The 27,643-nt window shown below is 41.4% G+C and overlaps 1 protein-coding gene across 1 annotated transcript; it reads left to right on the top strand.

Moving 5' to 3' along the window:
- Window positions 1-27,417, top strand: LOC143768697 (free fatty acid receptor 2-like). The gene is made up of 2 exons (XM_077257340.1): window positions 1-164; window positions 26,382-27,417. Exons 1-2 carry the CDS (start codon window positions 121-123, stop codon window positions 27,355-27,357), a joined length of 1,020 nt encoding a protein of 339 aa, XP_077113455.1. The 5' UTR covers window positions 1-120; the 3' UTR covers window positions 27,358-27,417.
- The last annotated feature ends 226 nt before the right edge of the window (window positions 27,418-27,643 follow it).

Below are 27,643 nucleotides of genomic sequence, written 5' to 3'. Positions count from 1 at the left end.
AAATGTTTTATTTTTTCCTTTTTTTCTTGAAATGTGAAGTTTACGTCAAGTCGCTCTGCCAGGATCATCCCTGAGCCGTAGACTGACTGATCCTAGGACTTCAAGGATTGGACAGCTGCAATGGAGACGGACTTAACCCTTAACTCATCCACTACGCTAGACGGGTATGTGAGTTACTAGTAAACTGTCTATGCATTATAAAGTCATTATTATAGATGTGGCTGTGCCAAGTGTGCGGATAACATGCTTATTCATTGAGGATGTAGTGAATTTATCTGCAGTCCTATGCAAAAGCACAGATGCTGTCACCATGACAAATACCACTCTGCTACATCGGTGTTATTCAGCACAGATCATCTGTACATAGCATTACATAGAACTGAAGGTAATAGGAAAAGAATGCTGTCAGCTCCGTCATACCGGACCATCAATAGAAATGCATGTGATCCAAGGAGATCTGGAATCTTCAGCCATATTATAGCCCATAAAATTGTAATTTCCAACATGGTAACTCATCACTGTCCACCTGCCTGGCTGAATATTCACCCTGAGAATGGGGCTCTGGAATGCCCCGATAGAATGAAGCGGTGCCCACTCATGTACGTCACCGCTCCATTCATTGTCTATAGGACTGCAGGAGAAAGTCCATTATAATAGGAGTTTGGTCCTCTAAATGACAGATAGATAGATAGATAGATAGATAGATAGATAGATAGATAGATAGATAGATAGATAGATGATTGATAGATAGATTGATAGATAGATAGATAATATATAGATCATAGATAAAAGATAGATAATAGATAGATAATAGATAATATATAGATCAAAAATAGATAGATAGATAATAGATAGATCATAGATAAAAGATAGATAATAGATAGATAGATAGATTATAGATAGATAATAGATAGATAGATAGATAGATAGATAGATAGATAGATAATAGATAGCTAATAGTTAATAGATAGATAATAGATAGATAGATAGATGATTGATAGATAATAGATAGATAACACAGGTCAACAAAAAAAAAAAAATTTCTGGTGTCCAAAATATTTTAATGAATTTAGGGTATTTTTGGGGTGCTGATTCTGAATATGCTATCAGTTTTGCCAGATTGGCTCAAGTTTTTGAGATTTTTGGTATCTTATTTATAGCACTTGTTGGTAAATGCGACGCATCATCTCATTAATTTCTTTGGATTAGTACTTGAACTGAGCAGTTCTCAATATAGTTTTGTGTTAATTAGTGTTCTAAAAGTTTGTTCATAGCTTGATTTTTGCACTAACTTTATGTTGTTGTCTGTTTTCCAGTGAAAAGCATGAACTCATCAAGAAGAAGTTGTCTTAACGATCCAGACTCATTCTGTTACATTTGTGGTGAATACACACTGCCAAAACATAAAAGAAACATAACAGACTTCGTAAAAAAAGTGTATTTTGCCTATTTTGGGGTTATGCTTGGGGACCAAGACAAGTTTTGGGCACCACACATAGTGTGCAAAGCATGTATCGAATTATTACGAAAATGGAGCAAAGGACAAAGAAAAAGCTTCAAATTTGGTGTTCCAATGGTGTGGAGAGAGCCAAAAAATCATCATGATGACTGTTATTTCTGTGCAGTGCAAGTGCAAGGATTCAATAAGCATAAGAAACGAAAATGGGAGTAACATGGAATCTGCAAGAAGGCCTGTCCCTCATTGTGAAGATGTGCCTGTACCTGTGTTTACCATAAATAACAGTCATCATGATGATTTTTTGGCTCTCTCCACACCATTGGAACACCAAATTTGAAGCTTTTTCTTTGTCCTTTGCTCCATTTTCGTAATAATTCGACACATGCTTTGCACACTATGTGTGGTGCCCAAAACTTGTCTTGGTCCCCAAGCATAACCCCAAAATAGGCAAAATACACTTTTTTTACGAAGTCTGTTATGTTTCTTCTATGTTTTGGCAGTGTGTATTCACCACAAATGTAACAGAATGAGTCTGGATCGTTAAGACAACTTCTTCTTGATGAGTTCATGCTTTTCACTGGAAAACAGACAACAACATAAAGTTAGTGCAAAAATCAAGCTATGAACAAACTTTTAGAACACTAATTAACACAAAACTATATTGAGAACTGCTCAGTTCAAGTACTAATCCAAAGAAATTAATGAGATGATGCGTCGCATTTACCAACAAGTGCTATAAATAAGATACCAAAAATCTCAAAAACTTGAGCCAATCTGGCAAAACTGATGACATATTCAGAATCAGCACCCCAAAAATACCCTAAATTCGATGAAATATCTTTGGCACCAAAAATGCTGTTGACCAGTGTAATAGATAGATAGATAATAGATAGATGATAGATAATAGATAGATGATAGATAGATAGATAGATAGATAGATAGATAGATAGATAGATAGATAGATAATAGATAGATGATAGATAATATATAATAGATTTGTCTATTCCTGTGTATGTATAGTTTGGTGATGTAGTAAGACGTTCCGTTCTGTAAGCCTCTGCTTGCTGTCAGTGAATGGTCGCTTTCTTATTTCCAGCTATAAGCGACATGTTCCGTTCTCACAGATGAGGTTTTGCTATCCTTGTATCCTTGTTGTTATCTGCGGTCCAGACAGATTATTATCACTATGTATCAGCCATGTAATATGTGTCAGTTGCTTTCCCCACTCTTCAGCTGGTACAGGATTGTCTGAACCCCGGACACCATTGTCGCCAGTCCTCTGATTCTCAGCTGTGAATTTTTTTGTGATATCGTTTGTTTTTTTAATTCACAAGCACATAAGGATACGATCCAGAAAGTTTATCAGAAAGTTGTAGAACTTTTCATTACCGGAGGATTAATGGTTATTGACATAAGACAGAATGACTGCAGTTGTAATAACAGGGCAGATAATCAGCCGCCGCCGTCACCTGCGCTACAGTCGATTGCGGGCTTATATCTGAGGGCTGGTGCCATGTCAGGAGACTTATATGGCGGCCGTCCAGCTGGATGTGGATAACACATCGATACGAGCACGCACACTCACACACTGTCTGCTCCTGACACGTGCACCGGGCATCTATCACTGTGTCATTAGGCAGATCTGGGAACCTGACAACCTCTCTCAGAGTTGTCATATTGGTTGTCAACCAGCTCTCTTCATAAGAGATGACTGCTGTTCTCCCGTACAGTTCATTTAAACATTAAAAGTCATAAAATATAAAATCTCCGGAGCAAAGGACAAATATTTATAAGGTGAGACTCCGACTTTTCAGCAAATGTTCCGAGTTTGGTGCCAAAGTTTCACGGGCCAAAAATGTGAGTGTTAAAAAGTTTGTAGAAAGCGGTGAGTGATGGCCTGAAGATAGAGTACGTTTACTTCGAGGGGTATAAATCAGGTTTATTAGGAGTACAAGCGACGCTCCCACCTTGTATCAGATATTACAGTGCGGTCCCTTAAGAAAATTGCCAGGTCTTAAAAGACCAGAAGTCCAAGTCTCAAGATGAGACTTATATACAGCAACTACTAAGATACCAGGACCAGATTCCAAGTTCTAACATGAGATTTATATACAGTAACTACTAAGATACCAGGACCAGATTCCAAGTTCTAAGATGAGATTTATATACAGTAACTACAAAGATACCAGGACCAGATTCCAAGTTCTAAGATGAGATTTATATACAGTAACTACTAAGATACCAGGACCAGATTCCAAGTCCTAAGATGAGACTTATATACATGAACTACTAAGAAACCAGGACCAGATTCCAAGTCCTAAGATGAGATTTAAATACAGCAACTGCTAAGATACCAGGACCAGATTCCAAGTCCTAAGATGAGACTTATATACAGTAACTACTAAGATACCAGGACCAGATTCCAAGTCCTAAGATGAGACTTATATACAGCAACTACTAAGATACCAGGACCAGATTCCAAGTCCTAAGATGAGATTTATATACAGTAACTACTAAGATACCAGGACCAGATTCCAAGTCCTAAGATGAGACTTATATACATGAACTACTAAGAAACCAGGACCAGATTCCAAGTCCTAAGATGAGATTTAAATACAGCAACTGCTAAGATACCAGGACCAGATTCCAAGTCCTAAGATGAGACTTATATACAGTAACTACTAAGATACCAGGACCAGATTCCAAGTCCTAAGATGAGACTTATATACAGCAACTACTAAGATACCAGGACCAGATTCCAAGTCCTAAGATGAGATTTATATACAGTAACTACTAAGATACCAGGACCAGATTCCAAGTCCTAAGATGAGACTTATATACATGAACTACTAAGAAACCAGGACCAGATTCCAAGTCCTAAGATGAGATTTAAATACAGCAACTGCTAAGATACCAGGACCAGATTCCAAGTCCTAAGATGAGACTTATATACAGTAACTACTAAGATACCAGGACCAGATTCCAAGTCCTAAGATGAAACTTATATACAGCAACTACTAAGATACCAGGACCAGATTCCAAGTCCTAAGATGAGATTTATATACAGTAACTACTAAGATACCAGGACCAGATTCCAAGTCCTAAGATGAGACTTATATACAGCAATTACTAAGATACCAGGACCAGATTTCAAGTCCTAAGATGAGACTTATATACAGCAACTACTAAGATACCAGGACCAGATTCCAAGTCCTAAGATGAGGTTTATATACAGCAACTACTAAGATACCAGGACCAGATTCCAAGTCCTAAGATGAGACTTATATACAGCAACTACTAAGATACCAGGACCAGATTCCAAGTTCTAAGATGAGATTTATATACAGTAACTACTAAGATACCAGGACCAGATTCCAAGTTCTAAGATGAGATTTATATACAGTAACTACTAAGATACCAGGACCAGATTCCAAGTCCTAAGATGAGACTTATATACATGAACTACTAAGAAACCAGGACCAGATTCCAAGTCCTAAGATGAGATTTAAATACAGCAACTGCTAAGATACCAGGACCAGATTCCAAGTCCTAAGATGAGACTTATATACAGCAACTACTAAGATACCAGGACCAGATTCCAAGTCCTAAGGAGAGACTTATATACAGCAACTACTAAGATACCAGGACCAGATTCCAAGTCCTAAGATGAGATTTATATACAGCAACTACTAAGATACCAGGACCAGATTCCAAGTCCTAAGATGAGACTTATATACAGCAACTACTAAGATACCAGGACCAGATTCCAAGTCCTAAGATGAGACTTATATACAGCAACTACTAAGATACCAGGACCAGATTCCAAGTCCTAAGATGAGACTTATGTACAGTAACTATTAAGATACCAGGACCAGATTCCAAGTCCTAAGATGAGACTTATATACAGCAACTACTAAGATACCAGGACCAGATTCCAAGTCCTAAGATGAGACTTATGTACAGCAACTACTAAGATACCAGGACCAGATTCCAAGTCCTAAGGAGAGACTTATATACAGCAACTACTAAGATACCAGGACCGGATTCCAAGTCCTAAGGAGAGACTTATATACAGCAACTACTAAGATACCAGGACCAGATTCCAAGTCCTAAGATGAGATTTATTGTTGTGTATCCGCTTTTTGGGCTTCCCTGGTGGTTGCTGGTGGTACTGGTGACTTGTTTGCACTTTGCTGCTTCTGTTCACCTGCTTCCATCAGTGTTTGGGAGTTTCCTATTTAGCCTTGCTCTCCAGTCATTTCCTTGCCGGTCATCATTGTAACCAGAGCCTTCGGTTGCATGTTCCTGCTACTAGTCTGCTGATCAGCTAAGTGGACTTTGTCCTTTTGTTTTGTGCCTTTTGTCCAGTTTGCAGTTTTTGTAATTCTCTGTAGCTGGAAGCTCTTGCGGGCTGAAATTGTCACTCCTGTGTCATGAGTTGACACAGGAGTCTTAAAGTAATTTCAGGATGGTTTTTGAAAGGGTTTTCAGTTGACCGTGAAGTCCTCTTTTGTATCCTTCTGCTATCTAGTAAGTGGACCTCTCTTTGCTAAATCTACTTTCATACTGTGTATGTCTTTTCCTCTTAATTCACCGTTATTACATGTGGGGGGCTGCTATCATCTTTTGGGGGATTTCCCTAGAGGTAAGCCAGGTCTGTTTCTTCCTCTACCAGGCGTAGTTAGTCCTCCGGCTGGCGCGTGGCATATAGGAAGCCGTAGGTATGCTCCCTGGCTACTGTTAGTTGTGTGGTAGATTTAGCTCACGGTCAACTCGAGTTTCCATCACCCGAGAGCTCGTTCGTTACTTATATGTTTCTTACGTTCCCTTGCCATTGGGAACCATGACAGTATGACCGGCCTGTGTTAAACTTATTGGCAGAAGAAAGGAGAGAATAAAGAAGTCTGTAAATTTTTTTTTTTTCCCTTTTTCCTCTATGCTTGCTCCATAGTTGGATCAGTTGTATTTCAGCTTTAATTACAGCCTTTGCCTTTCTCTCCTTATAATCCTTGAATGGCTCTGAGCTCACCTGTTTAAAGATGGATCCTCAGAGTTTGGCTGCAGGTTTAAATAATCTTGCTACAAAGGTTCAAAATTTACAAGATTTTGTTATACATGCTCCTATTTCTGAACCTAAAATCCCTACACCAGAGGTGTTTTCCGAAGATAGATCTCGGTTTTTGAATTTCAAATATAATTGTAAATTATTCCTTTCTCTCAGACCTCACTCCTCAGGAGATCCTGTCCAGCAGGTTAAGATTGTAATCTCTTTGCTGCGAGGTGACCCTCAAAATTGGGCATTTTCATTGGCACCAGGGGATCCTGTGTTGCTCAATGTGGATGCGTTTTTTCTGGCTTTAGGGTTGCTTTATGAGGAACCTAATTTGGAGATTCAAGCTGAAAAAGCTTTGATAGCCCTATCTCAAGGGCAAGATGAAGCGGAGATATACTGCCAAAAATTTCGTAGGTGGTCTGTGCTTACTCAGTGGAATGAGTGCGCCTTAGCGGCAAATTTCAGAGAGGGCCTTTCTGATGCCGTTAAAGATGTTATGGTCGGGTTCCCTGCGCCTACAGGTCTGAATGAGTCCATGACAATGGCAATTCAGATTGATCGGCGTTTGCGGGAGCGCAAACCCGTGCACCATTTGGCGGTATCTTCTGAAGAGACGCCAGAGAAAATGCAATGTGACAGAGTTATGTCCAGAAGCGAGCGGCAGAATTATAGGCGTAGAAATGGCTTATGCTTCTATTGTGGTGATTCTGCTCATGTTATATCGGCATGCTCTAAGCGTACTAGGAAGGTTGACAAGTCCATTTAAATTGGCACTTTACAGTCCAAATTTATTTTGTCTGTAACCTTGATTTGTTCATTATCAGTTATTACCGTGGATGCCTATGTGGACTCTGGCGCCGCTCTGAGTCTTATGGACTGGTCCTTTGCCAGGTGCTGTGGGTTTGATTTAGAGCTTCTGGAAGTCCCTATACCTCTGAAGGGTATTGATTCTACACCTTTGGCTTGTAATAAACCACAGTTCTGGACGCAAGTGACTATGCGTATGACTCCAGACCATCAGGAGGTGATTCGCTTCCTTGTGTTGTACAATTTACATGATGTTTTGGTGCTTGGATTACCATGGTTACAGTCTCATAACCCAGTCCTGGACTGGAAGGCTATGTCTGTGTTAAGCTGGGGATGTCGGGGGGCTCATGGGGACACTCCTATGGTGTCCATTTCGTCATCTATTCCATCTGAGATTCCGGCATTTTTGTCTGATTATCGTGATATTTTTGAAGAGCCTAAGATTGGTTCACTCCCTCCTCACAGGGATTGTGATTGCGCCATAGATCTGATTCCTGGCAGTAAATTTCCAAAGGGTCATTTGTTTAACCTATCTGTACCTGAACATGCTGCTATGCGCGAGTATATTAAGGAGTCCCTGGAAAAGGGACATATTCGTCCTTCTTCATCACCTTTAGGAGCCGGTTTTTTCTTTGTCTCTAAAAAGGATGGCTCTCTGAGGCCTTGTATTGATTATCGTCTCCTGAATAAAATTACAGTCAAATATCAGTATCCGTTGCCTTTGCTGACTGATTTGTTTGCTCGCATAAGGGGGGCTAAGTGGTTCTCTAAGATTGATCTTCGTGGGGCGTATAATTTGGGGCGAATTAAGCAGGGGGATGAGTGGAAGACCGCATTTAATACGCCTGAGGGCCATTTTGAGTATTTGGTAATGCCTTTCGGCCTTTCTAATGCACCTTCTGTCTTTCAGTCCTTAATGCATGATATTTTCCGTGAATATTTGGATAAATTTATGATTGTGTACTTGGATGATATTTTGATTTTTTCTGATGACTGGGAGTCTCATGTTCAGCAGGTCAGGAGGGTTTTTCAGGTTTTGCGGGAGAATTCTTTGTGTGTAAAGGGTTCAAAGTGTGTTTTTGGGGTTCAAAAAATTTCATTTTTGGGGTATATTTTTTCCCCTTCTTCTATTGAGATGGACCCTGTCAAGGTTCGGGCTATTTACGACTGGACGCAGCCTACTTCTCTGAAGAGTCTCCAGAAATTCTTGGGCTTTGCTAATTTTTATCGTCGATTTATAGCTGGTTTTTCTGGCGTTGCTAAACCTCTGACGGATTTGACTAAAAAGGGTGCTGATGTTGCCAATTGGTCCCCTGCTGCCGTGGAGGCCTTTCGGGAGCTTAAGCGCCGCTTTTTGTCTGCCCCTGTGTTGCGCCAGCCTGATGTTTCTCTTCCCTTTCAGGTTGAGGTCGATGCTTCCGAGATCGGAGCGGGGGCGGTTTTGTCGCAGAAAAGTTCCGACTGCTCAGTGATGAGACCTTGTGCGTTCTTTTCGCGAAAATTTTCGGCCGCCGAGCGAAACTATGATGTTGGTAATCGGGAGCTTTTGGCCATGAAGTGGGCATTTGAGGAGTGGCGTCATTGGCTTGAGGGTGCCAGACATCAGGTGGTAGTTTTGACTGATCACAAGAATTTAATTTATTTGGAGTCTGCCAGGCGCCTGAATCCTAGACAGGCACGTTGGTCGTTGTTCTTTTCCCGGTTTAATTTTGTGGTCTCGTACTTACCGGGTTCTAGGAATGTGAAAGCAGATGCTCTTTCTAGGAGTTTTGAGCCTGACTCTCCTGGGAATTCTGAACCTGCTGGTGTCCTTAAGGATGGAGTGGTTTTGTCTGCTGTCTCTCCAGATTTGCGACGTGCTTTGCAAGAATTTCAGGCGGATAGACCTGATCGTTGTCCGCCTGGTAGACTGTTTGTTCCTGACGAGTGGACCACTAGAGTCATCTCGGAAGCTCATTCTTCTACTCTGGCAGGTCATCCGGGAATTTTTGGCACCAGAGATTTGGTGGCTAGATCCTTCTGGTGGCCTTCCCTGTCTCGAGATGTGCGTGTTTTTGTGCAGTCTTGCGATGTGTGTGCTCGGGCCAAGCCTTGTTGTTCTAGGGCTAGTGGGTTGTTGTTGCCCTTGCCTATTCCAAAGAGGCCTTGGACGCACATCTCTATGGACTTTATCTCGGATCTCCCTGTTTCTCAGAAGATGTCTGTCATCTGGGTGGTGTGTGACCGTTTTTCTAAAATGGTTCATTTAGTGCCATTGCCTAAGTTGCCTTCCTCATCTGAGTTGGTCCCTCTGTTTTTTCAAAATGTGGTTCGCTTGCATGGTATTCCTGAAAACATCGTTTCTGACAGGGGTACCCAGTTCGTGTCTAGATTTTGGCGGGCAGTCTGTGCCAGGTTGGGCATTGATTTGTCCTTTTCGTCTGCATTCCATCCTCAGACCAATGGCCAGACGGAGCGAACTAATCAAACTTTGGAGACTTATTTGAGGTGTTTTGTGTCTGCGGATCAGGATGATTGGGTTGCCTTTCTGCCGTTGGCGGAGTTTGCTCTTAATAATCGGGCTAGTTCTGCCACTTTGGTTTCTCCTTTCTTTTGCAATTCAGGGTTTCATCCGCGTTTTTCATCTGGTCAGGTTGAATCTTCGGATTGTCCTGGAGTGGATGCGGTGGTGGATCGGTTGCATCGGATTTGGGGACAAGTGGTGGATAATTTGGAATTGTCCCAGGAGAGGACTCAGCAGTTTGCTAACCGTCGTCGTCGTGTTGGTCCCCACCTTCGCGTTGGGGACTTGGTGTGGTTGTCTTCCCGTTTTGTCCCTATGAGGGTTTCTTCTCCCAAATTTAAGCCTCGGTTCATCGGTCCTTATAGGATTTTGGAGATTCTTAACCCTGTTTCCTTTTGTTTGGACCTCCCGGCATCTTTCGCTATCCATAATGTGTTCCATCGGTCGTTGTTGCGGAGATATGAGGTACCGGTGGTTCCTTCTACTGAACCTCCTGCTCCTGTGCTGGTGGAGGGTGAATTGGAGTACGTCGTAGAGAAGATCTTGGACTCCCGTATTTCCAGACGGAGACTTCAATATCTGGTTAAATGGAAAGGCTATGGTCAGGAAGATAATTCTTGGGTAACTGCCTCTGATGTTCATGCCTCGGATTTGGTTCGTGCCTTTCATAGGGCTCATCCAGATCGCCCTGGCGGTTCTTGTGAGGGTTCGGTGCCCCCTCCTTAAGGGGAGGGTACTGTTGTGTATCCGCTTTTTCGGCTTCCCTGGTGGTTGCTGGTGGTACTGGTGACTTGTTTGCACTTTGCTGCTTCTGTTCACCTGCTTCCATCAGTGTTTGGGAGTTTCCTATTTAGCCTTGCTCTCCAGTCATTTCCTTGCCGGTCATCATTGTAACCAGAGCCTTCGGTTGCATGTTCCTGCTACTAGTCTGCTGATCAGCTAAGTGGACTTTGTCCTTTTGTTTTGTACCTTTTGTCCAGTTTGCAGTTTTTGTAATTCTCTGTAGCTGGAAGCTCTTGCGGGCTGAAATTGCCACTCCTGTGTCATGAGTTGACACAGGAGTCTTAAAGTAATTTCAGGATGGTTTTTGAAAGGGTTTTCAGTTGACCATGAAGTCCTCTTTTGTATCCTTCTGCTATCTAGTAAGTGGACCTCTCTTTGCTAAATCTACTTTCATACTGTGTATGTCTTTTCCTCTTAATTCACCGTTATTACATGTGGGGGGCTGCTATCATCTTTTGGGGGATTTCCCTAGAGGTAAGCCAGGTCTGTTTCTTCCTCTACCAGGCGTAGTTAGTCCTCCGGCTGGCGCGTGGCATATAGGAAGCCGTAGGTATGCTCCCTGGCTACTGTTAGTTGTGTGGTAGATTTAGCTCACGGTCAACTCGAGTTTCCATCACCCGAGAGCTCGTTCGTTACTTATATGTTTCTTACGTTCCCTTGCCATTGGGAACCATGACAATTTATATACAGCAACTACTAAGATACCAGGACCAGATTCCAAGTCCTAAGATGAGACTTATATACAGCAGCTACTAAGATACCAGGACCAGATTCCAAGTCCTAAGATGAGACTTATGTACAGTAACTATTAAGATACCAGGACCAGATTCCAAGTCCTAAGATGAGATTTATATACAGCAACTACTAAGATACCAGGACCAGATTCCAAGTCCTAAGATGAAAATTATATACAGCAACTACTAAGATACCAGGGCCAGATTCCAAGTCCTAAGATGAAACTTATGTACAGTAACTATTAAGATACCAGGACCAGATTCCAAGTCCTAAGATGAGATTTATATACAGCAACTACTAAGAAACCAGGACCAGATATTACCCAATACATCTGTTTACATTCATACAGACCTGTGACCGCTGCAGCCAACCACTGCATAGGAGTTCATTGATTGGCTGCAGTAGTGAAATAATATCATCACCGGAAGAGAAGGCTCAGTGAGGGACCTGAGATCTGTAAGGATAAAGATATACTTACATCATATGTCGGCTCCCTGACTTTGTTGCGGGCTCACAAGCTGAGCTCGCATCTTATTAGTATTATTATTTATTATTATTATTTATTCATATAGCACCATTGATTCCATGGTGCTGTACATGAGAAGGGGTTACATACAAATTACAGATATCACGTACAGTAAACAAACTAACAATGACAGACTGGTACAGAAAGGCGAGGACCCTGCCCTTGCGGGCTTACATTCTACAGGATGGTGGGGAAGGAGACAATAGGTTGAGGGTTGCTGCAGCTCCGGCGTTGGTGAGACGGTAGCTTCAGTAGTGATGAGGAGGCAGCGGGGTCAGTGCAGGCTGTAGGCTTTCCTGAAGAGGTGGGTTTTCAGGTTCCGTCTGAAGGATCCAAATGTGGTTGATAGTCGGACGTGTTGGGGCAAAGAATTCCAGAGGATGGGGGATATTCGGGAGAAGTCTTGGAGGCGATTGGATGAGGAGCGAATAAGTGTGGAGGAGAGAAGGAGGTCTTGGGAGGACCGGAGAGTACATGAGGGAAGATATCGTAAGATTAGTCCAGAGATATATGGAGGAGACAGGTTATGGATGGCTTTGTAGGTCAGTGTTAGTAATATGAACTGGATAAGCTGAGGGAATGGGAGCCAGTGAAGAGATTTGCAGAGGTGGGAAGCGGAGGAGTAGCGAGGAGAGAGAATAATTAGCCAGACAGCAGAGTTAAGGATGGACTGGAGAGGTGCAAGGGTGTTAGCAGGGAGGCCACAGAAAAGGATGTAGCAGTAGTCAAGGCGGGAGAGGATGAGGGCATGCACAAGCATTTTAGTAGATTGACGGTTGAGGAAAGGATGGATTCTGGATATATTTTTGAGCTGGAGGCGACAGGAGGTGGACAGAGCTTGGATGTGCAGTTTGAAGGGCAGGGCAGAGTCAAGGGTTGCTCCGAGGCAGCGGACTTCCGGTACGGGGAAAGCGTGACGTCATTAATGGTGATAGATAGGTCAGGTAAGGAAGATCTATGAGATGGAGGAAAGATGATGAGTTCAGATATGTCCACACTGAGTTTGAGGAAGTGAGAGGAGAAGAAGAAGGATATGGCTGATAGACACTCTGGGATTCTGGACAGCAGAGAGGTGACATCTGGGCCAGAAAGGTAAATGTGAGTATCATCAGCATAAAGGTGGTACTGGAATCCATGGGACTTTATGAGTTGTCCCAGGCCGAGTGTATAGATTGAGAAAAGAAGGGGTCCTAGAACAGAGCATTGGGGGACTCCAACAGAGAGAGGGTGGGATGAGGAGGTAGTGTGGGATTGGGAGACGCTGAATGTGCGGTTGGAAAGGTATGAGGAGATCCAGGATAGGGCGAGGTCTTTGATGCCAAAGGAGGAGAGGATCTGTAGTAGGAGGCAGTGGTCAACTGTGTCGAAAGCAGAGGACAGGTCTAGAAGGAGGAGTACAGAGTGTTGTCCTGGCAGATGGTTGCCGAATTATTCAACCATCATGTGCCTTTATCAGCCTCGACTGCTGACATGTTAAATGCTGCTGTCAATCTCTGACAGAGGCATTAAATGCATGCCAACAGGAGGCGTGTCATTCTATGCACCTATCAGAGCGCCCGTGATGTGATCGCGGAGTGCCAATAGGTTGCCATGGCAGGCGGAGGTCTGTTGAAGACTCCCTGTGCCTGTCGTAACGATCCTCCTGTGAAAGCCAGAGTTTAGCCCTTAGGAGACCGCATTTATCGCAACTAAATGCAATTAAAAAATGTGAAAACAAATGTTTTTAAAAATATTTTTAAAAAATTAAAAAAAATATAACATTTCCAATCACCCTCTTTTGCCTCATTAAAAAAAATGAAAAATACACATATTTGGCATCGTTGCGTCTGTAAAAATCTTTCTTTTCCAGAATTAAGGTTTTTTGGCTGCTGCAACACTGAATTAAAATGCAATAAGAGGCAATCAAACAATCGTAGTCTACCTAAAAATGAAAACAGTAAAAACATCAGCTTGGGGCGCAAAAGTAAGCCGTCACACAGTCCAAAATCCTGAAAACTGAAAACATTACAGAGTCTTGGAAAATGGCGACACATGCAACATTTTTTTTTTACAAATCTTAAATTTTTTTTTTACCATTTAAATAAAAAAAAAATTATACATACTTGGTATCTGTGTACTCACACTGACCTGGAGAATCATATTGACAGGTCAGTTTTACCATATAAGGAAATTGGTAAATACAAATATAAAAAAAACAATTGTGGTATTGCACGGAAATTTAAAAAAAATGGAATCGGCTTTGGTGGCCACAAGGGGTTAAAATGACTTGGCAAAATATTAGGAAATAATGAATTTCATGTAATGTTCTTGCCATGTCAGGGGCGGACATACCATTGGTGCAGCTGCATAGGGGCCCTAAAGGTAAGGGGGCCACATCCACCTCAAAAGAAGATAGAATTGGTCATGATGAGGAGCGTTTGGGCTGGAAAGGTCCCATAGATTGTGCTTGCACAAGATTTCTCTTCAGTCTAGGTTTGCTCCTGCCCTATGTATCATATTTACCCAATAATTTTAGGACTAGATCAGAAACATATAAATTTATGCATCTTTTTCCAGTGACCTCTAGAACTACCTACTCTTATTTTAATCTTTCTATTTATTATTATCACACATACTCTGACATCTCCCAGGTTCATCTCTCCTTATGACGTGCGCCCACAAGATTGTTCAAGATAACTCACACACTGGGAAGGAACGTATCACATCTCACCGCTGAATATGACACACGTCTTATCATAGGGATTCCCCTGTGCCGCTTCCAGTAATTGCTCTATTCATGGTTCATTTCTTCTTGGAATAAAAGGAAATTAAATGTAACACATATAATCACTACAATGTACCAGCTTTAACAGTGCAACACTTTATATTGTAAACACATAGAGAAACAATACATTAAAATAAATAAATACAAATAAACAAACTTTTTTGGGGGGGTTTCTAATAAAAACTGGATAAGAAAAGAAACTGAAGAAACATTAAAATAAATAAACAAATAAATACAAATAAACAAACATTTAGGATTTTTTTTTTCTAATAAAAATTGGATAAGAAAGGAAAAGAAACTGAAGAAACATTAAAATAAATACAAATAAACAAACGTTTAGGATTTTTTTTCACATAAAAATTGGATAAGAAAGGAAAAGAAACTAAAGAAACATTAAAATAAATAAACAAATAAATATAAATAAACAAACTTTTAGGATTTTTTTTTCCTAATAAAAATTGGATAAGAAAGGAAAAGAAACTGAAGAAACATTAAAATAAATAAACAAATAAATGCAAATAAAAAAACGTTTAGGATTTTTTTTGTAATAAAAATTGGATAAGAAATGAAAAGAAACATTAAAATAAATAAATAAACAAATAAATTCAAATAACTCAAACTTTTAGTTTTTTAAATAGGATAAGAAATTAAAAAAAAGAAGAAACATCTGATTATTTTTGCTCATTTATTCATATAGTAGACAAATAACATTATAAGAGATTTGTCCCTCTTGTATTTTATTAATCCCCCATCTGCCCTATAAAAGGGCAAATTGAGAGTATAAAAACCTCCAAAAAATATATATATTCAATTAGATTTTGTTGTTCGCAAATGTGAAAATTTGCACTAGGCATCCAGGAATAAATGTTCCTGGTCAAGAAAGAGTTAAATGTAAATCATGTTCTTAAAGGGTGAATAGGGATAAGAGGACCAGAACTTACAAGTTCTCCGGTGTTAAACGTCGAACACAGATTTTCCCCAGAAGTCCATTGCAATGTTCGGGTTCGGAGTTCTGAGGAAAGTCAGAGAGAAAGAGAAATATTTTCCGGCTCAAAAGTCGGTTCCCATTGTTTTCAATGGGGTTTGGGTTCTGGCTCAGACCAGGGTTGGAAAATCAGTGATTCTCATAATATTATTGCATCAGAAGAGTGCAATTCCTTAACAAAATAACTGCTAGCAATTGCACCGGAGATTCTAGTTTTGCAATTATCTGATGTAGAAGAGTTGTCCAGGTGCATAGGAGAGAAGTTGGCGGTTGTTAACTCAGAAACACAACATGCAGGGACTGCTATGTGTAAGCTTGACATAAAGGAGTTGCAGATACTGCCCTGGAGTCTATAAATCCTATAAATATCCTATCCTGGAGAGAAAATTTGGATTGTAAACTTCAAAAGAATACTGTAAATCAACCCAATGTTATGACAGCATAGCAACTCACTCAGGGAAAGTAGGTCTCACACTAAAACTGCAACTCACCCTGCCGATTCCTGTACAGACTAGAGATCCCAATCCCTAGTGGTTCCTTTCCTGCATGACCTGGGATAGCCCTAACCATAGACTAGACAATGATAAATTGGACCTATTCTGCCTGAAAGGCCGTCCAGCACTTCACATTCCTCCTAAAGAACTTCAGTGCAGGGCAGAGTGCAAATTACCTACAGAAGGGAAAGTGTGCTGAAATAGAAAGATCCCAGAGTGAGTAAAGAAAACCAAAAAATACTAAATAAAAGATATAAGTACTTACTGTTAGAGAATATGCGCCTACCTCTGAGAAAGAAACAGAAGATAGATGCAGGGTTAAGAACATAAACAGCAGAGAGATAAACCCTAGCTGGTCTTTCATTGACTGGCTTAAACTACAGCAGTATGGCTGTACATACAAATCGGACTATCACCAGCAGGAAATACCAGCAAGGGGAAAGAATATAAAGCTGCACCCAAAAGGTGATAGGGCAGAAAAATGAGTAAATGAAAACACCTGTTACCCTAAAAAGACTTTAGCAAGAATAACAAGAACTAAACAAGCAGAGAAAAGGTGCATCTGCAGTAGCTCGGGGGACCGGCAGAGAAGCCCACCATAAAGTAAAAGCTCAAGGGTTCGAAACCAGATGCCTGACACCCATTTTTCTATCTAGCTGCTACAAAAGTAAAGAAAGAATCAAAAATGCATTTAAAATACTCTAGAAAGTAAAAAGATTAGGTCTATGCTTCACAGTGTTAACCCATTAAAATCATAAAGAGTTCACAGGAGTCTAGCAGGGGCTTTCACACAAACTAATTAAATATCCCCCTGTTATATTATTGCCAAAATGACGATTTAGAGTTTGCTCAGAAATTGCCGCAGCTCACAAATTCCATCTAGGGTAACAGTAAATAAAAGTGAGGAAAGTGGGGAGAGGAGAGAGATGCAGCTGCATTATCTCATTATCAAAGCAAATAACTGTAACATGGCAAAAAGAAGAGCAGTCATAGTTAAAATGCATTTATAAGAAAGGGTCATGGGGAGAAGAGCGTGATGCAGATGTAGCATCTCAGCCAATGTCTCCTGTGACGTCACATTCAGTCAACGAGAAGTCTGAAATGCCCAAATGAATGGCCCGTAACTGTGACAAATGTGACATCGAAGAGCATTTGGCAAACATTAGCTTTTTAATCATCCTCAATAGAGATGAGCAGAACCAAACTGCAAATTTCGGGGATTGTATCGGACATCTAGTATCCGGTACTGAACTACGAACATGGACTTCTCACGGAAGTCCATTCTAGTGTTCAGCGATTGGAAAGAGAGTGATGGAGGGAGAGTGAGAAGGAAAAAGAGAGAGTGTTACGAGTGTGTCACGCCAACTTGAGAGATCTGGGGGTAGAAGATCACTGCGTATTGTGAATCGCAGATTTTCCATTTAGCCAGTGTGCTTGGATCCCATATTAAATTAATTTGGTTTCCTTTGGTGCTGAAGATCTTAACGACCCTTTTAATGCTGGTCAGGAACTTGCAGCTCCATTTCAGCTGCTTCTGATCTGGTCATTGCCTCTACCCATAAACCTTGCCAAACCTTCTCTGTCTTGCCAGTGGAAGCTCTGCTAAATCAGAGTTTTTTCTTGCTATTTGAGATTTGTCTTCCGATGCTGTGTGCTCAAGATAAGTGTTTTGGAGACTAGTTGTTGTAGAGTTATTCTGTTGTACATGTGTGTTTCGCTCCTGGTCCCTGGTCCCATTTAGTTTATTCCTCCCTCCTTTTGATAAATAGTGCTTTGGTATGATAGAGGGTTTCTGTTATCCATGTTTTGTCTTTGCGTCTTGTTTGCATTAAATTTCTTTCCCAGGCTCCATAAGGTAGGAGAAAGGACAGACCAGGGATTAACAGGAGCAAAGTGAAGTCGGAGACTCAGACCTCTCTACCATCAAGAGTACCCCTGGGACAGAGATAGTTAGGGTCCCAGTTCCAATGACAGTTTTACGGCTCCCTTCCCTTACCTAAGAGAGAGGTAGAGAAAGACACGCTTACAAGCCCTTACTATGACCATTTTACAGCACCAAAATTTGGGTCCCCGTTGACTTCTATGAGATTCAGGTTCAAGTTCGGATAGAGTTCTGTTACCCAAACCTTACTATGGACTAAAGTTCAATCTAACCCAAACATCCACGGGTCTGCTCATCCCTAATCCTCAGCTTCCCAATCGTTTGCTTTGTATTAGATGAATGAGCTGTGAGTAAACAATAAATAATCGGCACTCAAAGAACTCATCAATAATTTGTGTTAGTAAATATTGAGACATTTGAGTGACTTTTTGAAAATCCACCAACCCATAATATGAAGGAATTGTTGAATCTGTATTTATGTTTTCTCTCTGCATAAACATTGCTCCTTGGTAACATAAGTGCTGCTTACTGGAAGTGTAACATCCGTACGTTGTCCACCGATTTGGAGTGAACTATGAGAATGTTAAATGTGACTTGTCCTTCAAAGAATAAAAAATGATAAATTACACTAAATAAGTCACTGCACGCAGCTACTCCTAGGGGTGGTATATATTACGCAAAGTTTGGAGAAACTTATTACAGTTTTTACATAGGAGCAGTATAATAGTACTTATATTCTTGTACATAGGGGCAGTATTATAGTAGTTATATTCTTGTACATAGGGGGTAGTATTATAGTAGTTATATTTTTGTACATAGGAGCAGTATTATAGTAGTTATATTCTTGTACATAGGGGGCAGTATTATAGTAGTTATATTTTTGTACATAGGAGCAGTATTATAGTAGTTATATTCTTGTACATAGGGGGTAGTATTATAGTAGCTATATTCTTGTACATAGGAGCAGTATTATAGTAGTTATATTCTTGTACATAGGGGCAGTATTATAATAGTTATATTTTTGTACATAGGAGCAGTATTATAGTAGTTATATTCTTGTACATAGGGGGCAGTATTATAGTAGCTATATTCTTGTACATAGGAGCAGTATTATAGTAGTTATATTCTTGTACATATGAGCAGTATTATAGTAGTTGTATTCTTGTACATAGGAGCAGTATTATAGTAGTTATATTCTTGTACATAGGGGGCAGTATTATAGTAGTAATATTCCTGTACATATGGGCAGTATTATAGTAGTTATATTTTTGTACATAGGAGCAGTATTATAGTAGTTATATTCTTGTACATAGGGGCAGTATTATAGTAGTTATATTCTTGTACATAGGAGCAGTATCATAGTAGTTATATTCTAGTACATAGGGGGCAGTATTATAGTAGTTATATTCTTGTACTTTGGAGCAGTACTGTAGTAGTTATATTCTTGAACATAGGAGCAGTATTGTAGTAGTTATATTCTTGCACATAGGAGCAGTATTATAGTAGTTATATTCTTGTACATAGGGGCAGTATTATAGTAGTTATATTCTTGCACATAGGGGCAGTATTATAGTAGTTATATTCCTGTACATAGGAGCAGTATTATAGGAGTTATATTCTTGTACATAGGAGCAGTATTATAGTAGTTATATTCTTGTACATAGGGGCAGTATTATAGGAGCTATATTCTTGTACATAGGAGCAGTATTATAGTAGTTATATTCTTGTACATAGGAGCAGTATTATAGGAGCTATATTCTTGTACATAGGAGCAGTATTATAGTAGTTATATTCTTGTACATAGGGGGCAGTATTATAGTAGTAATATTCTTGTACATAGGGGCAGTATTATAGCAGTTATATTCTTATACATAGGAGCAGTATTATAGTAGTTATACTCTTGTACATAGGGACAGTATTATAGTAGTGATATTCTTGTACATAGGGACAATATTATAGTAGTTATATTCTTGTACATAGGGGCAGTATTATTGTAGTTATATTCTTGTACATAGGAGCAGTATTACAGTAGCTATATTCTTGTACATAGGAGCAGTATTATAGTAGTTATATTCTTGTACATAGGAGCAGTATTGTAGTAGTTATATTCTTGCACATAGGAGCAGTATTATAGTAGTTATATTCCTGTACATAGGGGCAGTATTATAGTAGCTTTATTCTTGTACATAGGGGCAGTATTATAGTAGTTATATTCTTGTTCATAGGAGCAGTATTGTAGTAGTTATATTCTTGCACATAGGAGCAGTATTATAGTAGTTATATTCTTGTACTTAGGGGCAGTATTATAGTAGCTTTATTCTTGTACATAGGGGCAGTATTATAGTAGTTATATTCTTGTACATAGGAGCAGTATTATAGTAGTTATATTCTTCTACATAGAGGGCAATATTATCCGTGTTTGCGTGGGTTTCCTCCGGGTACTCCGGTTTCCTCCCACATTCCAAAGACATACTGATAGGGAATTTAGATTGTGAGCCCCAACGGGGACAGCGACGATAATGTGTGCAAACTGTAAAGCGCTGCGGAATATGTTAGCGCTATATAAAAATAAAGATTATTATTATTATTATTATTATTAGTTATATTCTTGTACATAGGGACAATATTATAGTAGTTATATTCTTGTACATAGGGGCAGTATTATATTAGTTATATTCTTGTACATAGGAGCAGTATTATAGTAGTTATATTCTTGTACATAGGAGCAGTATTATAGTAGTTATATTTTTGTACATAAGAGCAGTATTATAGCAGTTATATTCTTGTACATAGGAGCAGTATTATAGTAGTTATATTCCCGTACATAGGAGCAGTGTTATAGTAGTTATATTCTTGTACATAGGGGCAGTATCATAGTAGTTACATTCTTGTACATAGGGGCAGTATTATAGTAGCTATGTTCTTGTATATAGGGGCAGTATTATAGTAGTTATATTCTTGTTCATAGGGACAGTATTATAGTCAGGGGCGTAACTACCGCGGTCGCAGCGGTCGCCATTGCGACCGGGCCCCGCAGGTCAGGGGCCCCGGCAGGCTCGGACTGGCCCACCGGGGAGGGCCCCCACTGCTCCGGGGGCCCCCCTGGCCGCCCCCCACCCACCCTCCTTGAAGACGATACTCACCCTGCTGCCTGCTCCAGCGATGGTCTCGGCGTCTGCTCTGCACTGCATCTTCTTCCTGCTTGTGCGGTCACGTGGTACCGCTTCATTAAGGCCATGAATATGCGCATATTCATGACTTTAATCAGTATCACATGACCGCACCAGCACAAGCAGGAAGAAGATGCAGTGCAGAGCAGATGCCGAGACCATCGCTGGAGCAGGCAGCAGGGTGAGTATCGTCTTCAAGGAGGGTGGCGGCCGGGGGGCCCCCGGAGCGGCGGGTGCCCCTGGAGCAGTGGGGGACACTGGGGGGGGGGGGGCAGAATGCTGGAGACACACACTGGGGCAGAATGCTGGAGACACACACTGGGGCAGAATGCTGGAGACACACACTGGGGCAGAATGCTGGAGACACACACTGGGGCAGAATGCTGGAGACACACACTGGGGCAGAATGCTGGAGACACACACTGGGGCAGAATGCTGGAGTGGAGACACACACTGGGGCAGAATGCTGGAGACACACACTGGGGCAGAATGCTGGCGACACACACTGGGGCAGAATGCTGGCGACACACACTGGGGCAGAATGCTGGAGACACACACTGGGGCAGAATGCTGGAGACACACACTGGGGCAGAACGCTGGCGACACACACTGGGGCAGAATGCTGGCGACACACACTGGGGCAGAATGCTGGAGACACACACTGGGGCAGAATGCTGGAGACACACACTGGGGCAGAATGCTGGCGACACACACTGGGGGGGGGGGGGCAGAATGCTGGAGACACACACTGGGGCAGAATGCTGGCGACACACACTGGGGCAGAATGCTGGAGACACACACTGGGGCAGAATGCTGGAGACACACACTGGGGCAGAATGCTGGCGACACACACTGGGGCAGAATGCTGGCGACACACACTGGGGCAGAATGCTGGAGACACACACTGGGGCAGAATGCTGGCGACACACACTGGGGCAGAATGCTGGAGACACACACTGGGGCAGAATGCTGGAGACACACACTGGGGCAGAATGCTGGAGACACACACTGGGGCAGAATGCTGGAGACACACACTGGGGCAGAATGCTGGAGACACACACTGGGGCAGAACGCTGGACAGACTGGGGGCAGAACGCTGGACAGACTGGGGGCAGAACGCTAGACAGACTGGGGGCAGATTGTTGGACACACGGGGGTAATATGCTGGACACACTGGGGCAGATTGCTGGACACACTGGGGCAGATTGCCAGACATACTGGGGCAGATTGCTGGATACACTGTCTGGAGGCAATGCTGGACACACTGGGGCAGATTGCTGGACACACTGGGGGCAGGACTGGAGGCATGGGCAGAATGTAGATACAGGGCATGATTGGAGACACGGGGCAGAATGAAAGACATGGGGCAGGATTGGATCATGGGCCAGGATGGATACGATGGGGCAGGATGGGGAGATCATACTGTCAGCTAATTTTCCTTACAATCTTTTCTTTTTAGGGGATGCAACATGAAAGTTCATCTTTTGAGGGTAAGCTGTTGTTTACAACACTTTTTTCTTATCTTTCGGAAATGTTTTTTTTGCAATAGATATTTACTTCTTAGTTTAACATTGTATGCGTGTGTCTGTATATCATTTTTTTTTTTTTTTGGGGGGGGGGGGCCCATTCAAAAGTTCGCACCGGGGCCCGCAGGACTGTTGTTACGCCCCTGATTATAGTAGTTGTATTCTTGTACATAGGGACAGTATTATAGTAATTATATTCCTACACATAAGTGCAGTATTATAGTAGATATATCTGTGCACAGAAGAAGCTTCTTACAGGTAATATGGGAGCTATGATTATTCTAGAATTATGATAGGAGGGTCATTGATAGTGAAACAATGAATTTAGTAAACCTTATTAAGATTAGTATCAGAATATTATGAAATTCATCTGTTTCAGAATGACATTTTCCTGTCTTGAAGGAAATAAAACCCTCCTTGTGAAATCCCGGAAATCACCACCAGTGTCCTCGGTTATGCTGTATGTTGTATGGGCGCTTGTTGATTTCTTTGCTAAATGCACACACAATAGTGCCCCGATTTCTCGGCAGTCCCATGTACATAGGTTTCCTTTCAGCGGCAGCTGTGTCAATACGACTTGTTTATGGACAGCACAGTATTAGGACAGATTGGGAGAGGATATCAGCAGTGAGACTAGAGACCAGATACAATGTGCACTGCCTTATCAGACGCTATGTTGACTCTGCCCACATCATGTAATCTGGCTACAAGCGGGATAACAAAGTGCATTACGGATAAATTAATGAACTTTTAAAAATATTATTAAGCAACCTGTTGGAGGAATTAATTAATAGGAGCATATCATAAACAGGCTGTTCAGAAACACATTGAACAGAGCGTTTGTACAATAGTTTCCTTTAGAAATAATACTAATAATATTAGGACATGGACATGTTCTTTACAGTATGTTCACACCTTGATTATGGCTCGATAAACCCCCTCAAAACATTGCTGACCAGTGACTGGGCCTATCCTAGACTTCCAATTGTTTCAGGAAATGCACATGTACATTAGCAGCAATGATCAATCTCAAATCGTTTCTTTTGCATCGAAGCATCTAATGAGCGGGTGAAAAAGTCATTGTGATGGGAAAGGGACCCATGTCGGCTGTGATATTGTGTTGGATTGTTATTGTTCATTGTAATCTTACCTCTGATGATAATGAGACTGCTGAAAACTCATCCTGAAAAAAGAAAACAGGAAGTGGGAATCTGAAAGAGCCCTACTGGCTAGTGGGAAAATGATAGGATTGATTATTTTGTATTTTTAATAATGATAGTAGTGATATGAAATAAAACCCTACTAAAAAATAGAAAAATCTTCTGGATTTATGATTACGCACAGCATCTATATTTTTTGTAAGTATTAGTGCAAATATGTTCTTATTCAATGGTCTTTTCACCCTAGTGGATCCTAGAGGGGTTGTTCTGTGAAAACAAGTTATCAACAATCCATAGGATAGGTGATCGCTTATTAATAGTGGGGGTCCGACTGCTGGGACCCGCACTATTAACATGGAACATGGATGTTTTATCCCTTCTACCTGATCATTTTCCTTCCCCCAGGAGTGATCTGTGATTTCTGTCCGTGCCTTGGACCCTTATTAGATTGAATTATACCTGGACATGTGATATTTCCCTTTACTTTTGTTCATCCCATGTGCTGTGACGCTGAGTCACAAATGTGACACTGAGTCACTACTCACGGACAAGTCGTGAGGCTGGGTAGTGAAGAAGTCCGGGATCAGATACCAAGAGAGCATGTCACAAACAGAGGGGTAAGACAAAGGCGTAGTCGGGTCACGGTTGGAGGTCAGAATTCCAGGAAGGTAGCAGATCAAGACAAAGGGTCAAGGCAAATGGATGGTCAAAGGCAAGGCCCAAAAGGCACTAGGCAAAAGGATGGTCAAAGGCAAGGTTCAAAAGGGGCTAGGCAAAAGGATGGGCAAAGGCAAGGTTCAAAAGGGGCTAGGCAAAAGGATGGGCAAAGGCAAGGTTCAAAAGGGGCAAAGCAGAAGGGTGGTCAAAGGCAAGACCCAAAAGGGGCTAGGCAAAAGGATGGTCAAAGGCAAGGTTCAAAAGGGGCTAGGCAAAAGGAAGGTCAAAGGCAAGGCCCAAAAGGGGCTAGGCAAAAGGATGGTCAAAGGCAAAGTCCAAAGTCGGTCAGCAAAAGATCAGAAGATCAGAGCACAGGAAAACAAGGCACAAACACAACACCAAGCTAAAGCTATGACTGGCAATGATCTGACACTGACAGCCAGCTGGCGACTGGACTATCACTCAATATCAGACAACTTGGAAATGCGTCAATTTCATCCTTTGCTTGCCTTAGATCTATTAATGAGAAACTGATTAATGCAAATTATCTTATCGACAAAGGGCATTTAATTGAAAATATTTATTACTGTGCTTGTGACAGGCGCTGACCCGCCGAGCAAGGAACGGTTTAATTAATGTCTGGCTCAACAGATTGCTTTATTAGTAGTCGCATAATAAAAGCTCATGAGGATATTTTCATAACCAACTTGAAGATCTTTATTGTTTAATAGGAAAATAAAAAAATATACATTTTGTTAAAAACAGGTCAGTACGAAAGAGGAGTCAGTAAGCTATGGTCGCTGGGCAGGAACCCTGAGAACGCCTTCTTTATCCATGGCTCTACATTTGATTAGCTGGCCTGGCGTGACATCTTTGTTGCGGGTGACACATATGTGATATTGTGCTAGGATGGTTAATCGAAAGAGTAGCCACGGATGCTGTCAGATAAAGGGTGGTTCGCAGGATTCCCGTTGAGCGGCCATTGAACATTGATGTGACCACCGGACCAATTCCTTCATATTGATTAACCCCAAATATGGTAGCTCACGTGGGGTAAAATAAAGCTGAAATATACAGAATTGTGAACAAAAGTAATATTAACAAAGCTTCTCCAATGTATTGTTCATGCGCCCTTCCATTTAAATCTCAATATTATAATATTTCTGGCCATTATATCACTTGCAGCTTGTGTTTTTTATCAGTTTTCTCCTCTGTAGACTATCTCTAATTTTTTAGTTGTTTCTGAGCTCGTGGGTGAAGTCGGTCTGCTATGATGTCTCCCATACGCATACATAAGCCATGTAGCTGTGAATCCAACACTGAGCTAAAACAAAACACAAAAAAGCAGCAGCATCGAGGTATTATTCAGTAGTACTGAGCAATGTAGCTGTGAATACAGCACTGAGCTGAAATAAAACACTATAAACCAGCAGCATAGAGACATTATTCAGCAGTATTGAATAATGTAGCTGTGAATCCAACACTGAGCTAAAACAAAACACAAAAAAGCAGCATCATAGAGCTATTATTCAGCAGTACTGAGCAATGAAGCTGCAAATCCAACACTGAGCTAAAACAAAACACTAGAAAGCGGCAGCATAGAGGTATTATTGAGCAGTACTGAGCAATGTAGCTGTGAATCCAACACTGACTAAAAAAACACTAGCCATTGATTGGGAACTGTTAGACCTAAGAGTCTTACCCATGCCCTTTTTTATGGGGATGTTCTCACGGCAGATCAGTATGTCTTAATTGTCATGGGTCAGACTATAAATGGAGGAAATGCCAAAAATGTCAACATTTAGGTCAACCTTAGTGATCATAAAGTTCCTATAGTTGTTAATCATTTTTTTATACTTTGTTGTTCTTTTTTTCAGGGGCTCTCAAGTTGTTCCACAGAACAATCATTTAGTCTTGGCCGTCTACATTTTCACTTTCCTGACAGGTCTACCTTCAAACTTGTTGGCTTTCTACGCTTTCCAAGCCAAGGTCCGTAAGAAGCCTACTCCGGTGGACATCCTTCTCCTCAACCTGACCATCTCAGACCTCGTCTTGCTCCTTTTCCTTCCTCTGAAGATGCGGGAGGCTTCCACCGGGATGGTTTGGGATATGCCATTTTTTCTTTGTCCCCTTACGGGTTTTTTCTATTACAGTAGCATCTACATCAGCACATTGTTCCTCATGGCCGTCAGTGTAGAACGTTACCTCGGAGTGGCCTTTCCGATTAAATACAAACTCCACCGAAAACCTTCCTACGCAATATTGGCCAGCATCATCTTCTGGTTTCTAGCCTGTGCCCACTGCAGTATTGTGTACGTGGTCCAGTACTCCATACCCCACAACGTTATGGCCACCAACGAAACCAAATGCTATGAGCAATTTAGTAAGGAGCAACTTAAGATTCTTCTCCCGGTTCGACTGGAGCTCGGTGTGGTCCTCTTCTTCATTCCAGTCATTATAACTCTTTTTTGTTACATAAACTTTGTGCGGATTCTTCTGTCTCTACCCAACATCCAGAAGAAGAGGAAGCAGCGAGCCATCGGCTTGGCCTTGGCCACCCTTGCCAACTTTTGCATCTGCTTCGCTCCGTACAATGTATCTCATATCGTTGGATTCATACAGAACGAGAGTCCATCATGGAGGGTGAACGCTCTTCTGCTCAGCACCTTCAATGCCGCCTTGGATCCGATAGTTTTCTACTATACATCAACGACTGTGAAGAAAACGTTTTTCAATTTTGCAGGAAATATTTTTGTAAAATTAAGGAACCTCTGGCCGTGCAAGAAGCTCTGTTCTCCCCTGGATGATGCTCCGTTTAGGAGAGAAACCAACACAGAAAGGTCCTCCACCTAAGACTACATGGACAATGGAGAATGTAGGATAGACATGGACTGTGCTTTCTGAAGAAAAATGTGTTTAGCTTGAAAAGATAAAGAAAGTCAAAGCTAAGAGATACTTTCATCATAAGGATTGTATAATGCTGTGTATTTATAATGGCCTGACTAGCTGGACAAGTCATAAATGTTTCATTGGTACAAATACCAGTCACTGTATACAGACATTACATTACTGATCCTGAGTTACATCCTATATTAAACTCCAGAGCTGCACTCACTATCCTGCTGTTGCTGTCACTGTG

Source organism: Ranitomeya variabilis, chromosome 4, assembly GCF_051348905.1.
Source record: "Ranitomeya variabilis isolate aRanVar5 chromosome 4, aRanVar5.hap1, whole genome shotgun sequence".
Taxonomy (NCBI): Eukaryota; Metazoa; Chordata; class Amphibia; order Anura; family Dendrobatidae; genus Ranitomeya; species Ranitomeya variabilis.
Note: the sequence above shows the minus strand (reverse complement) of the source record. Positions and strands in the feature narration are given on the sequence as shown.

What these genes read in the sequence shown, in the direction of transcription:
- LOC143768697 (XM_077257340.1), top strand. Translation starts at nt 121, where the DNA reads ATGGAGACGGACTTAACCCTTAACTCATCCACTACGCTAGACGG. An exon ending in TCATCCACTACGCTAGACGG is followed by an intron (nt 165 to 26,381) that starts GTATGTGAGTTA and finishes TCTTTTTTTCAG; the next exon opens with GGGCTCTCAAGTTGTTCCAC.